The sequence below is a fragment of the Ictalurus furcatus genome, chromosome 9, assembly GCF_023375685.1.
Source record: "Ictalurus furcatus strain D&B chromosome 9, Billie_1.0, whole genome shotgun sequence".
In the NCBI taxonomy this organism is placed as follows: domain Eukaryota; kingdom Metazoa; phylum Chordata; class Actinopteri; order Siluriformes; family Ictaluridae; genus Ictalurus; species Ictalurus furcatus.
Window position 1 is genome coordinate 17,482,585 of NC_071263.1, and position 15,052 is coordinate 17,497,636.

Here is a 15,052-nt window from a genome sequence, read left to right on the forward strand (position 1 = left end):
CAAGGTTTTTGTCAAGGATCATGTCAGTGATCCACATTTTTATTGACATTTACTGAATTATTAGCAAGATTGGAAAAATAAGAATTCAGGGAAAAAAGGAACATTGATTAATACACTATATGGCCAAAAGTATGTGGACACCTGACCATCACACCCATATGTGGTTCTTCCCTAAACGGTTGCCAAAAAGTTGGACGCACACAATTGTAAATAATGTCTTTGTATGCTGTATCATTACAATTTCCTTTCACTGGAACTAACCTGAACTGACAATGCCCCTCTGCACAAAGTGAGGTCGATGAAGATGTGGTTTGCTAAGGTTGGACTGGAAGAACATGTGTGACCTGCACAGAGCCCTGACCTCAAACCTACTGAACACCTTTGGGAGGAACTGAAACACCGACTGTGCCCCAGTCCTCCTCATCTGACAAATGTGCCTGACCTCACTAATGCTCTTGTGGCTGAATGGACAAATCCCCACAGCCACGCTCCATAATCTAGTGGAAAGTCTTCCCAGTAGAGTAGAGGTTATTACAATGGCAAAGGGGGACTACATATGGAAGAGGATGTTCAAAAAGCACATATGGGTGTGATGGCCAGATGTCCAGAAACATTTGGCTATACAGTGTGTGTACTATGGTGGGTAAATTCATAACATGGATTGTACCAAGTTTTGATACAAAATGACTACAGTAACTAGTCCTAATGGACAGCATGGTGGTGCAGTGGGTAGTACTGAATATGTTATATAATGATAATGAGTCTTTATCGGTCACATATTGCACATAGATTGCACCTAGGTGTGAATGTGTAAGTGCATGGAGCTTGGCACCCCATCCAGGATGTTTTCCCACCTCATTCCCAGAATAAAGTCGTTACTGAAGACAAACAAATGAATGTTGAATGAATGAATGTGACAATATGCTCAAAGTAAAAAACTTTCCCTATCAAAATCTGCTTGGTTTAGAAAAGACAAGTTTGTTTCACCATTATCTGTTAATTCATTCATTCCTTAAGTCATTCTTTCACACTGAGGGCATTTTAGTGTAGCCAAGTAGTTAGTAGCATTTTTGTGAGGTGGGAGAAAACCGTTAAACCTGAAGGAAGCCCAGACATGAAGAGAACATGCACAGAAACTCAACACAGACTATAACCCTAGCTCAGGACCAAACCTGGGATCATGGTGTTGTGAGGTAGCAACGCTAATCCCTGCACCACCATGTCAACATTATCTGTGCAACACTCATAAGATATATTAATCTTGTTAAAACTGATTTCAATACATGAAAATCTACTATGAATAGTCCTTTGTGAAAATCCATTTACCAAAGATATACTTCTACAAGATGTTTTATTCAGTTGTTCTTTTGTGTGTTTAGGTCAAAGTACTGTGTAGAGATGTATTTGCTTGAGGGAATCTGGGTCTGTGTCATTTTGGAGATAAGTATTATAATCAAGAGGTACTTCTTGCAACCAATGGCCAATTACTGGTGCTCCCTGAAACAGAAAAGGAAAATGTCATACACCTTCATTTTAATAGTATTCATTCAGTACATCTTCAGTCATTATATTTGTGTGTTTCGATCAAAATTTTGGTGCATTCATAATTCACTGTTAATTACATATTGTTATAAAAAGTAACTCAAACTACAAACAAAAACCAGAGTGTCCATAAATCCTTTAAACATTTTGCTAGGCTGTAGGTCTGCCAATTCATACTACAATAACTACAAAAAATATTTCAGCTGAAATTTACCGGACTGTAGTACAATTTCTAGTAGTGTTTATGGAGAATGTGGCGAATAAATATGGCAATTTGCCATGTTGCTCACATTTGTTTCTTGCAGTGACATGAGAGCTTCTTGAATGCTTGGAACGGTCACCAACAATGCACCTTTCTTTTGGAAATGTTGGCTAACAAACTGCCACGCTCTGCAGAAAAGAAAGAAATTTTGTCATCTATACAGCCCAAAAATACTACTGAGATGAACATATGTGCATTCTGAATAGGGACAGAATCAGGTCCTTTGTCCAGGTACATTGTGTTTAGCGTTTACTACCAGCACCTCATTGTGCTGGACAATTATGCTGCCTAGCTTATCGTACAAATGCTGTTCTTTGCAATTGTATGGTCTTATTTATTTACTGTATGTACAGTATTTGTTACAGCATCATAAACAGGCCTACCCAGAGCTTGAATACCAGTGTGACTTACCTTACTTGGTCTTTGGGCTCCATAAAGTACTCAAACACATTGTTCATTATTAGCACATCTGCATTTTGCAACAACACTGCCTGAGAGCATATATCTGCATGAATCACCTGTGGATAGCACACAGAAATAATAATCAGGACAGATCACCTGTAGCACTGACAACACTATGGTTTTAATCTGGTACCTGAATTCTGTCGCTGAAGCCATACTTCTCCACAGCCATTGTCTGAAGCTTGACAAACTCTTCACATATTTCTACTCCAACAAGTTGCACTGCTGCACTGTAGAGGTAGCCCTACTGAGGAAACGTTTATCAGTTTAGAACTCAGAAAAGCAAGTAGAAATCATTTATCTAAAACCAGAGATGTAATATGTATATACAGTCAATTGCATAAAATATAAATGGGGCAAGCTGTTTAATACCTCTATTATGCAAGTCCCACCCCTCAGGAAAAAAAAGCCAGTTTCCTTATTGATAATGAATCTGGCAATAAATTCTGGCCTATCAGATTCTTACAGTTACATATGCACAGATCTAGGGCACTTTGCTCAATTTTTTTATGAAGGAACACTCATGAGCAGTATCCACAGTGACCTAAAAATAAAAATACCTTTTTTTTTCTTAATTTTTAACAGCCTTTTCAAATCTGAGCTCAAATCTTCAGACCTTGTGCTCTGAGCCCAACTTCATAACAAGTAGGGATATGCAAAGAAAGTATATGTGACATATGCATGTGTGACAAATAAAGGCTTCTTCTTCTAAATCTCACTGAAGTACATAGCTTTGTATGGTTGAAAATACTTGCCAAGATCCATTGCCAAGATGGCTGCCAAGTGGACAGGATTTACAAGAAATATTTCTAAAATATTTTGAGAGACAGTAAAAAAATCATAACGAATAAGGTAATTATTATATTCAGTCAGTCATCTGCTTGTATACATGATTTACAAATTTACCTTTATTCACTTGGCAGACACTAAAGTGACTGATATTGAGTAGAGTTGCGGTACTCGAGTCCAATTATGAATGAACTCGGATTTGTCATGCACTCGGGAAAAATTTGTGCTTGAACTTGACACAGACTCAGAAATTTTTCAGTTGTAGAGTACAGTTGAGTCCGCTTCACGTGTAACATGAAACAAAAATACATAACAACATAAAATTAAGACAACAAGAAATTAATCAATATCTCCCTGCCTGACCAGGGGGCTTGCTGTCTGCACACACTTGAAACACGCACACAGAAAGCTGCCTCATAGTGTGAGTACCGAATTGAGTTCTCTTTAGCGGCTTATTACGCTCGGACGGTCAAATAAATACACACACATCATGTCAAAATGCAGGTCTGGCCGAATATTCATGCAAACACAGTGGGTTATGTCTTAAGTGAATGAACAGTTTGGGGAAAATCGGAGGTGTGTCAATACAGTATCTGTACATTAGATCTAAAAGTGACAGCAGTCTAATAAACCTGCTGCTGTCTGTGTCATTAATGTTAATCAATCAACAAAAGACAAAGAAAAAAATTGCTTTATTCAATTTCCATAGTATTTCTTACTTGAATACTATGGATAGTCCTACCTGAGAAAACGTATCGTTATTGTGAAATAAGATTCCTCATTTGTAAGTCGCTTTGGATAAAAGTGTCTGCTAAATGAATAAATGTAAATGCAACAGAGCTGCGTCAGAACTGAGTTTGTTGTCATTCACAGACAGATTAAAAGCAGTAATAAAGCATGAAGCTTGTTATGACTTGCTGCTAAATGTAACTCTACTCTGTACTCTCTCTGCCTATATAACTGTGGAGGAGAGGCATCAAATCATCGAAATGTCAGCTCGAACTGGAGGACACAATATAGTGTGATACAATAACAAAACAGGATCATCCGTATTTTCATACTCTTGTAATATAATAAAAGTTCTACTTATACCTCTATACCCCTTTTTTCTTTGAAACCATTTTTTGATAGGAAACTAGTTGAGGTGCTGATGACATGAAATAAAAATATTAAACGGCAATGACAAGATGTAATAGTGGTATTTTTTGTTACATTTATGTTGCCATTGGTTTGCGAAGGTTAAAATATTAATTTAACAGCTCAGTGTTGAGTTTACAATTGCCATTTCAAATCTGTTTTCAACTGAATTACTTTCTGAACTCAGCAGGACTTGACTCTGACTCGGCCATTAAGGACAAGAACTTGAGTCCAACTCTGCCCCTTTTGGACTCTGACTCGATTGGTTAAGGACTTGGTTTTGACTCGAACTCGACAAAGGTGGACTCGGACCCAACACTAATATTGAGACTGAGTACAAAGAAACAAATATCTGAGCGTTTCAGGGTTAAGGGACTAATTAAAGACCCCACAGTCTCTGGGATTTAAATTCATAGTGATTGCTAACCACTGAGTGACTACTGCCTACTGCCTCTATTCATTGATTCAATCAAATATTATGAAACTCAGGACCATTCATTCCAAAAGTACCTTACCCCATAGAGCACTGCTCCAAGCCTGGATCCCACATCCACTACCATCTTTCCTGCCAGGTCTGGGAGAGCTTGAAGAAACAGGAACTGGAGCTCCGAGATCGAGAAGGAATGTGAGATGAATTCTGCAGAACATTGTAAACTACAGCATTTAGCAACTTGCATGGGCTAAAAAAAACCTCAATCCCATCCAGTTGAGAACTGGTTAAAATTACCCATAGGTGCTGTTTTATGCGATCCACAAGTGAGACAGAAGTTGCGACTCATCTTGCCCTCTTCACAGAGACAATCTACCATTTCCTCATCATACAAAAATGCATCCATGTGGACAGTAGGTTTGGGGTTCTGCAGAGTCTGCAAGGCAAAGTGGACTTTAGGAGGTGCCAAGTATGAGGCTAAAATAATGATAACCCAAAATACAAGAAGAACTTGCAAACCTTCTGAATGGCCATGGTCTCTGAAGGAAACACAGCCTCCAAGGGAAGACAACTCCTCAGGTCATCTGCAATACTTTGGAGTATAGCTCTCTGATTGTCAACCAAGTAGTTATCAAGATCATCTAAAAGATTACATAAAGAACATAATCAAACAAATACAGTAACTGGCTACAAACATCTCAAATACATACAACTTATAAGTGATGATGAATGTCAAAAAAGCACAAAGGTTCTTCCAACTCTGGTGATATAAATAACAAATGTTAACTTAAAAACACTCATTAATTCGTCTGATAAACACACTTTACATGTAATGCAAGTAACACACTTTAATTTACTCATACAATCTTAGCAGGAACATAATGAATCACCTGAATACTTCATCCAACTGATCAGTTTAACAAGATCCTGACAGTCTGTTCTGCTCAGTATTTGTAGAATATTATTCTTAGCGTCGCCGAAATTCATATTTAATCACTATGTTATGATCTAGGTGGCTGGAATCCAAACCTAAGAGGAAGTTTGAGAAACGCGTGTACAACAAGGTTCTTCAAAATGGGGAGGAGTCACAGTTGCTCTTATTTTTAAGGTGCTTCTTGAGTTGCAATTTAGTCTTGTTAACACTTTGGCCTGTGCGTTACAGTAGACTGCACTTAGCGGCCATAAAATATCCCATAACAAGTTATATGATTAGTAATTATATAGAAGCAGTTGGTTAATATTAAACTGGTAATAAATCTTGCCTATGTTTCGAGCTACCTTAAAATGTGTGCGGCTCGTGCTGACTATTCCCAACATGATTTCCATGGCTTTGACATGGAGACATTTTCTAAATAAATAAATGAACAAGAGAGGGACAAAGAACTACCAGAAATTAATATATAACTGAAATACAGTGTTAAATGCAAAGTAAATAGTTGTGTACTACACTAAACCATCAATGTATAAACTGTTATTTTATACTGATTCTGGATCAGTTTTAATGCGACAAATACTCACGTTAGACCTCATGCTATGGGCGAAAGCCCGATCTGAGATCAGCACAGAAATGACGACATCCGGTAAGTAACCCGGAAGTAAAAAGGTTTTATGGGAGTTTTTTTTGTGAGATGACGTTTGTCTGCTTTTCCCGTGTAACAGCTGTATCGAAGGTAAGAAGAATCAAGACGAAATAATTTACACGAATGTGATTTCCACGGTTTAACAACACATCAATAGTTTTACTTGTTAGTTTATTTATAAGAGATTGTATTAGTTTGTAATTTCGGTGATCATCGCGAGCAAGCCAGTGGTAAAAAAAAAATCACCATATCAAACTGGTTAGCGTTGGGTTGTTGTTAGGTGGATTAGCGGAGTGATTGTGTATTAAATAAAACTTTGGATCTGAGCTACATCTTCCGCTTTTAACACAGCTTATAGTCAGTTAATAGTGATAGTATATAATAACTCGTGTGGGGCTTTTTGTTTGGCCAAAAAACAACAACAACAACAACAACCTCGCCTGTTTTGGTGTTTTGTCTGTTCTGGTCAGAAGGGGTAATATACACAACAAAACCAAGAAAATAACACCTCTAGTTACTGAGTGTTTCCTTACAGCTTCAGAAGAGCCACAAACTCATCTTAGTTATTACAGATTACAGTCTTGCTAGCTCTGCACATTTTAAGCAATTGTTGTATCTGTTTCCTCTCATAATAGACTGTAATGATATTAGCTAATGGCATGATTAAATGTATGTTTGGGTTTGTGTGAGGACAGACTGGAAATCTGCACTTCTTCATCTTCTTGCCCGGGTCCCTGGTGCCAGTATCGCCTCAAAGAGATTAAACGGAGTGGTTAAAAAGCTGTGGGGGATCCCCCACCTTACTGCAGAGCTCCTGTTCTCCTAACACGTATGGGGGGGAAAAACATTATCTTCTATTACTCATTACTACATAAACATAGTTCTAATATTACAGTAGTTACAAGCACTGAACCAGTGCATGTGATTAATACACTGTGTCTTCTTGTCGTAGGCCGCTACATATTTAAACTGCAAACATGGTGTTAGCGGACTTGGGGAGGAAGATAACATCGGCGCTGAGATCTCTCAGCAATGCCACCATCATCAATGAAGAGGTAACACACACACACCACAGCCATGTTTCTGCACACATAACATTTCTTAATACGTGAAGAAAACAGCTACCCTATCCTGTATGTTTATGTCACAACTCAGACTCTCTTCTTCTTCAACGTTTCCTCCCAGAGAGGCTGTTTGTGTCTTGTTCAGAACATTGTATTTTTCGCTCTTCCGCAGGTTTTAAATGCTATGCTAAAAGAGGTCTGTGCTGCCCTGCTAGAAGCTGATGTGAACATCAAACTGGTGAAGCAGCTCAGAGAAAATGTCAAGTAAGTACAGATCTTTTAATTCACGTAGTCTCTGCTTCCAGCAGTGAAGAAGCTAAATGTAATGATATTTATTATCCGTTCTCAGGGCAGCCATTGACCTCGAGGAAATGGCCTCCGGGCTGAATAAGAGGCGAATGATCCAGCATGCTGTTTTCAAGGAGCTTGTCAAGGTTTGAGTTTTTTTGTGATTGTTATGGGCAAAATGCTTGATTTTTGCGTTTGTTTGTTTTTTTTCCCCCAAAATTCGCGATGCAGTTTGTGGGGTTTTTTTTGTTTTTTTTTGCGGAAAACCGGTTGGTGAAATTGCAATTGCACGAAATGTTGATGTTGAAATTATGTTTGTTGGTAAATGAGACCTTTTAGTTGTACTCGTGTTCGACGCACATGAGTTGAAGAGGGCTTTAGCTGAATGCACCTTGTGATGACACCACATGACGTGTCTTGGTCCAAATCCGCAGAAAATTTGTGGTCATTTAGACAAATTGTAAGCTCCTCTGAATATTGTAGAGTTTGCTTAATTTTGCGCTGATTTTGCTATTGCAGACTTGCTAAATCCTGGTGGGACTATCTTAGTGTACAGTGGCATCATGTAATTAATAATAAAAACACTTTGGGATGTGCTGTTATAGGAAAATAATCAACAACGGGGTGGTGTAATGCAAAGCACCATTACCACCACAAAGTTAATCATAACCACACATCCTGAAGTGTTTTACTCCTCTTATACCACAGCCAATTGGCAACAATTAAAAATTTTAATTTGTTAATAAGCAACTCTTTGTGGTTTTAACTTGTCTTCTTCCACAAGACAGGTTAATCAGCTATAAATAGTTGTTCCCTTACCAGCCTCTCTTCTTCTCTATCTTTTGAAGTTTATAAGACAGGAAAAACAGCTTGTTGCTGAGAAACTGGAAATCACAATGTTCACAGACAAGCCTGTGGCAGAAAACCTACTAAGTGTTACAAAGCTCCTTGTTTAACATTTATGGAATCACCTCCTTTTCAATTATTATACATTTTACTTTGTTAAATAACACACTTTTTATTCATTTATTATTAGTCGTAGGTTATGCGGCGTGTCCTCCATACCCTGTGAAAGAGTTCTTAATAAATTATACCGTATTAGAATGAACACATTCATATAAACCTGTGATTTGAATTATGCTCAGCACTACTGTCATGGCTACTGTTATAGAAAATAAATCACCACCTTCTGACTAATCAGGTTTGATTTGAACTAATAAGATTATAGATTATCTAATAAGATAAGGTTTTGGAAATAAAAGTCTGGATTACTCTGTAAAAAGACAATTTTGCATTGCATTGACTTTTGCACTACAGTAGTTTTAAGTACAATCCTGATTGTATTGAAATGAAACCTTTTTTAGACAGAAGACTTTTTAGAGATTTTTAATGAAATATAAATGTTTCAAAAGGTCAGTTTAATGATTTAATGTTTTTCTGTAGCTGGTGGACCCTGGTGTGAAATCATGGACACCTACAAAAGGAAAGAACAACATCATCATGTTTGTTGGCCTTCAGGGTAGTGGAAAAACCACAACATGTACTAAGGTGAGCCAGTACTGTAATATCTCTAAATACATAGTTCTGGTTAGGTAAAATTACATCAATGTTTGCTTTTTATATACTAATCTAATAGTTTCTTCAAGATATGGCTGTTCTTATAACAATTTTAAGCAAGAAAGCATACAAATATTATTTGAGTACTGGCTGGCTTGCTTGTAATCGTGATTCTTCGTACTGTTTCCGTAGTTGGCATATTACTACCAAAGAAAAGGATGGAAAACATGCTTGATCTGTGCTGACACTTTTAGAGCAGGTGAGGTTTTCTTCTTTTTCACTTTGATTGTAGAGCAAAATTGACTGGATTGAATATAAACTAATATAACGTGTGTTTTTCTTTTTTTTTCTCCCCATAAGGTGCCTTTGATCAGCTGAAGCAAAATGCAACAAAAGCCAGAATTCCATTTTATGGAAGGTAATGTTTTTTGATTGAGGTTATTATAATGCACATGATACAAAACAAGAACATGAATGTTTTGTTATTTAAACCTTTGTCAATCAACAGTTACACAGAAATGGATCCAGTCATAATAGCTGCTGAGGGAGTCGAAAAATTCAAGTCAGAAAACTTTGAAATAATCATTGTCGACACTAGCGGTCGTCATAAGCAAGAAGATTCGCTGTTTGAAGAAATGCTACAGGTTTCAAATGCTGTGGTAAGTGTATGATGCAGTCTGCTTGTGTAAAACACATTGTGAATTGTTGGTAGTAACAGGTAAAGCAGATTGCAAAAAAAAAAGTGTTGTATCTTTTGTGCTGTTGTGATTTCCACAGCAACCCGACAACATTGTGTACGTGATGGATGCATCCATTGGTCAGGCTTGTGAGGCTCAGGCTAAGGCCTTCAAAGACAAGGTAGATGTGGCGTCTGTCATCGTCACTAAGCTGGATGGCCATGCTAAAGGTGGTGGCGCCCTCAGTGCGTAAGTACATAGCTACTCTTTATGGTGAAAACAGATGTTCATGATTGTATTACTCAAAACCTAATATTGGCTATAAAATATATTTGAACAGAGTTGCTGCCACAAAGAGTCCTATCATTTTCATCGGGACAGGCGAGCACATTGATGATTTTGAGCCTTTTAAAACTCAGCCCTTCATAAGCAAACTGCTTGGTATGTTTTTTTGTTCCTCATAATCCTACATGTTTATATCATTTTACTTTTTAAAGAAGTTTTTTTATTTTAAATTGTTTGGCTCTTGGCTTTACAGGAATGGGAGACATCGAGGGACTGATAGATAAAGTGAATGAACTCAAACTTGATGATAATGAGGAGCTAATTGACAAACTTAAACATGGTAAGATGTTCAGTTTTTTTATATGACCCTGAGACCCACAGTTCAGTATAGTAGGTCGCTCTGGATAAGGGCATTTACAAAAATCCATAAATGTATACCGCATACAGTCACAGTCAGGCTGAAGTTAGTAGGAGTGCTGTGAAGATTGGTCTGAAATGTAGTGTTGGGCTGGTGCTCTAGTGAACAAATGTCAGTGTAGTGCAGGTTTAGCATTAGACTGGAGGCCAGTTTTTATTAGAATTATATACAGTATATAAAATGCAGTGAAATGAAAAGCTTCATCGGATGAGCCCGAGAGGGAGAGAGATACGTTTTGATATACACAATATGGCCAAAATTAAGAGGACACCTGCTCATAACATCCATATGTGGTTCTTCCCCAAACTGCAGTCATGAAATAGGACGCACACAATTGTGTAGAATGACTATTTATGCTGTAGCATTAAAGGTGAAAATCCCTTTAGTAGAATTAAAGGGCCCAAACATGTTCCAGCATGACTATTCCCCTGTGCACAAAGTGAGGTTTATGAAGACATGTTTTGCCAAGGCTGGTCTGGAAGCACTGACGTGGCCTGCACAGAGCCCTGATCTCAACCACACTGAACACCTTTGAGATGACTTGGAACACTGACTGCACCCCAGGCCTCTTCACCCAACATCAGTCAGTGCCTGACCTCTCTAATGCTCTTGAGTGGAGGTTATGATGACAGCAAAGGGGGAACTTAATCTGGAATGGGATGTTCAAAAAACACATATGGGTTGATGGTCAGGTGTCCACAAACGTTTGGCTATATAGTGTATATGTTTTCAGAGAGATAAATACATTGTAAATAGATCCACCTGTATTAAATCAGACATGCCATGTAGCAGCTGCTGTTTGCTTGTTCCAGGGCTAATCTGTGATTACTGTTCACTCTTCTCATAGGTCAGTTCACACTCCGGGACATGTATGAACAGTTCCAGAACATCATGAAAATGGGACCTTTTGGGCAAATCATGGTACAGTGAATACAACATGCTCATGTTGACGTAATGAATACCTCAGTTTAACTTCTCTGAAGTTGAATATATCTGTTTTATTGTTACACTTAGGGTATGATCCCAGGCTTTGGAACAGACTTCATGAGTAAAGGCAATGAACAGGAATCTATGGCCAGGTTAAAGAAACTCATGACCATAATGGACAGTATGAATGACCAAGGTAATCTAATGGACTGAGGAATTTATATAATAACTAAAACCAGATACCAACATAAGAAATAAAACACTTGGGAGCATGGTGTTATAGGAAACAATTTTTTTTTTAATTCTGTGGTGGAAATATTAGTTACAGCTTAACGCTTTAGGCTCCTTCTAGAAATGATAAATAAACACATCCTTACATAAAAAATCAGCATATCAATGATGTTTCATTTATCAAATAAGTATTTTAATTTGTTTATTATTAGGTTTCGATTATATGGTGTGTTCACTATACAAGTCACTGTAAATGAGCTCTTACTATAGAACATAATGGGTTCAAACGAGCATATTATTATAAACCTGTGATTTGAATTACAACCAGCACTATTGTCAGAGCCTGCTGTTATAGAAAGTTGATCAACCTTCTGATCAGCCTGATTTAAGAATTCAACAGTGCAGTGGTATAAAAGATGTTATTAAATAATTGTTTACTCTTTGCAGAACTGGACAACAAAGACGGTGCAAAGTTGTTCAGTAAGCAGCCGAACCGGGTTCAGCGGGTGGCGCGGGGTGCAGGTGTAGCCACCAGAGACGTGCAGGAACTGCTTACCCAGTACACAAAGTTCGCCCAAATGGTCAAGAAAATGGGTGGAATTAAAGGTTTATTTAAAGGTATGTTTCATATGATGTTTTTATGTTCACACATGATTTTGGGAGCAGCTTGCTCACAGAGTTATGGAAATTTTGCAAATGTATGATGTCTCATTTGGTTTACAGGAGGAGACATGTCCAAGAATGTTAACCCATCTCAGATGGCCAAATTGAACCAGCAGATGGCAAAGATGATGGATCCAAGAGTGCTGCACCACATGGGTATGCACCACTCACTAATCTATCATTTCTAACAATATATAAAGGTTTGGTTGGCTTTACACATGACTGGGGACATTTGTCTCAGAAAAATCTGCTGTAGCATTTGAGTAAAATAATCTTTTCACCAATTTGTTATTTGTCATACTTGTAAAAAGGCTTTTGGGTGATTGATGTATATGTGTTGATGCAGGTGGCATGGCTGGTCTACAGTCGATGATGAGGCAGTTTCAGCAAGGGGCTGCTGGCAACATGAAAGGAATGATGGGATTCAACAATATGTGAATGCTTAAGGCTTAAATAAAGATGGAAATCATCCTGATGGATTTTAACAAAAATAAAACCTAAGTGGAGCAGGATTTTCTTTTTTTTTGCCTCAGATAATAGTCATTTATTAAACCATGTAAAATATTCAGAGACTTGAGTATTTATAAAGCTGCGATTTTCTGGAGAAAGCATTCACTAATCAGACTGTTTCACTTTAAAGTTTGATCAGTGACAACTACGTAGTTTTAAAACATTATACTACATTTAAAGCCAACATCCTGTAATACGTAAACCTTTTTTTTTGTTTGTTTGTTTTGCTGAGTTATATGAATGCGGTCTAAATTCTAATTAACATTATTTACTTATGTCTTTTTTTTAGACTGCAAGGAAAGGTGAAATGTTTAAAGGAGTCTGATCTGGCTACTTGTGTACCACACAACACACATTCAGACATGTTCATCCTTTTTAAAATGTTGCTAGTAATTGCTGCTGTCCTTTATGTATGAATCTCAAGGAAAACAGATTTTGTGATTTTGTTCCCCCTTTTGTGATTAAGATGTTTACAGTTGGGGGAAAAAAATAAGAAATCATGGTTCATTGTCTGAGTCCTTTTTTCCTGGAATTGCCCTAGAAGAACTTTGGCTTTGTATGTGAGACTAAAGAACTGTAGTGTCAGATAAGTGTGTGGCAATATTTTGTCATAATATAATAAATTTATATAGCAACATTTTAATTGATGGTTGTTTATTTTGTTGTGTTTATGCCTCTTGGTTTGGTTTAAGGAGTTGCTGTCCTCTGTAATGGACATTTAGAAAAATGTTGTAGAACTTTGTTACAGTAAGAAGGATTTATAATGAACCCTTGAAGTGTTATGTAAAATATACATTCATGGAGCACTTAAAAACACCTGTACATCTACCAATTCATGCAATTATCTAATTAGCTAATCGTGTGACAGCAGTGCAATGCTCAGAAGCTTCAGGTAATGTTCACATCAACCATCAGGGGAGGGGGGAATGTGATTTCAGTAATTTTGACCGTGATATGATTTTTGGTGAGAAACAGACTGATTTAAGTATTTCTATAATTGCTGATCTCCTGGGATTTTCATGCACAACAGTATCTAGCGTTTAAAGAAAAAGCATCCAGTGAGCAGCAGGTCTGCAGACAAACTCCTCGTTGATGAGAGAGGTCAATGGACAAGGGAGACTGGTTCAGTAACTCATATAACCACTCTGTACAATTGTGGTTAGCAGAAAAGCATCTCAGAATGCACAACACATCGAACCTTGAGCCAGATGGGCTACAACAGCAGAAGACTACATCAGGTTCCACTTCTGTTAAGACAAGAACAGAAAGCTGAGGCTGCAATGGGTACAGGCTCACCAAAACTGGACAGCTGATGACTGGAAAAATGTAGCCTGGTCTGATGAATCTCAATTTCTGCTGAGGTACACAGATGGTAGCGTCAGAATTTGGCACCAACAACAGGAATCCATGGACCCAACCTGCCTTGTGTGAACAGTTCAGGCTGGTGGAGGTGGTACAATGTTGTGGGGAATGTTTTCTGCCACACTTTAGGCCCATTAATACCAATCATCACTTGAATGCCACAGCCTATTTGAGTATTGTTGCAGATCGTGTGCACCCCTTCATGGAAACAATTTTCCCATATTATAATGGCTACTTCCAGCATGATAATGCACAATATCACAAAGCAAAAGTCATCTCAAACTGGTTTCATGAACATGACAATGAGTTCAGTGTTCTTCAGTGGCCTTCTCAGACAAAGGATCTGAATACAACAGAACACATTTGGGATGTGGTAGAATGGGAGATTCACAGCATGAATGTGCACCTGAAAAATCTGCAGGAATTATGTAATGTAATCATATCAACACGGATCAGAGTCTCAAAGGGATGTTTCTAACATCTTGTGGAATCTCTGCTAGGAAGAACTTAGCTGTTTTGAGAGCAAAGGGAAACCCTACCCAGTATTATTATAGTGTTCCTGATAAAGTGCTCAGTGAGTGTAAGTGAAATAATATAAATATTAAGTATATAATAAGTAAGTAAATATATTTTAAAGATTTAAAACAAGCCCTTATTAGAAGAAATGCTGCCAAGCATCAACTGTTCATTTTCTTTTTCTTCTTCAGTGATGCTGTTTGAATCTTGTAGGTAGTGTACTGGCATAAAGTTGACTTGACGTTGGACGTTCGACATTCGCAGATATGCGGAAATTAAGGGACCATCTCTAAAGTTACATACAACATTGTTATACACGTTTCTAACTTAAATAGCATTTGAAGGGAATGAC

General features: G+C 37.7%; 2 protein-coding genes across 2 annotated transcripts; one reads left to right on the forward strand and one right to left on the reverse strand.

The window, feature by feature from the left end:
* Nucleotides 1-5: 5 nt before the first annotated feature.
* Nucleotides 6-5,681, reverse strand: zgc:109986 (uncharacterized protein LOC553566 homolog). Its single transcript, XM_053632227.1, has 8 exons — nucleotides 5,513-5,681; nucleotides 5,142-5,263; nucleotides 4,920-5,058; nucleotides 4,708-4,829; nucleotides 2,400-2,510; nucleotides 2,216-2,322; nucleotides 1,833-1,932; nucleotides 6-1,497 (listed from the first exon to the last, which is right to left on the reverse strand). Exons 1-8 carry the CDS (start codon nucleotides 5,607-5,609, stop codon nucleotides 1,381-1,383), a joined length of 915 nt encoding a protein of 304 aa, XP_053488202.1. The 5' UTR covers nucleotides 5,610-5,681; the 3' UTR covers nucleotides 6-1,380.
* A 528-nt stretch (nucleotides 5,682-6,209) lies between these two features.
* On the forward strand, nucleotides 6,210-12,808 carry srp54 (signal recognition particle 54). Its single transcript, XM_053632226.1, has 17 exons — nucleotides 6,210-6,292; nucleotides 6,898-7,031; nucleotides 7,155-7,257; nucleotides 7,439-7,530; nucleotides 7,616-7,700; nucleotides 8,998-9,102; nucleotides 9,304-9,370; nucleotides 9,472-9,529; nucleotides 9,620-9,770; nucleotides 9,889-10,037; nucleotides 10,129-10,229; nucleotides 10,327-10,413; nucleotides 11,339-11,412; nucleotides 11,506-11,614; nucleotides 12,097-12,267; nucleotides 12,373-12,468; nucleotides 12,659-12,808. The coding sequence occupies exons 3-17, from the start codon at nucleotides 7,180-7,182 to the stop codon at nucleotides 12,748-12,750; spliced, it is 1,515 nt and encodes a 504-aa protein (XP_053488201.1). The 5' UTR covers nucleotides 6,210-6,292; nucleotides 6,898-7,031; nucleotides 7,155-7,179; the 3' UTR covers nucleotides 12,751-12,808.
* The last annotated feature ends 2,244 nt before the right edge of the window (nucleotides 12,809-15,052 follow it).

Excerpts from the sequence above, each read along its gene's own strand:
- zgc:109986 (XM_053632227.1), bottom strand. The coding sequence starts at position 5,609 with ATGAATTTCGGCGACGCTAAGAATAATATTCTACAAATACTGAGCAGA. Across the intron at positions 5,059-5,141 it reads AGACCATGGCCATTCAGAAG|ACTCTGCAGAACCCCAAACC; the intron begins GTTTGCAAGTTC and ends TTTGCCTTGCAG. Across the intron at positions 1,498-1,832 it reads TGTCACTGCAAGAAACAAAT|GGAGCACCAGTAATTGGCCA; the intron begins GTGAGCAACATG and ends TTTCTGTTTCAG.
- srp54 (XM_053632226.1), top strand. The coding sequence starts at position 7,180 with ATGGTGTTAGCGGACTTGGGGAGGAAGATAACATCGGCGCTGAGATCT. Across the intron at positions 7,531-7,615 it reads CAGCTCAGAGAAAATGTCAA|GGCAGCCATTGACCTCGAGG; the intron begins GTAAGTACAGAT and ends ATCCGTTCTCAG. Across the intron at positions 11,413-11,505 it reads GACCTTTTGGGCAAATCATG|GGTATGATCCCAGGCTTTGG; the intron begins GTACAGTGAATA and ends TGTTACACTTAG.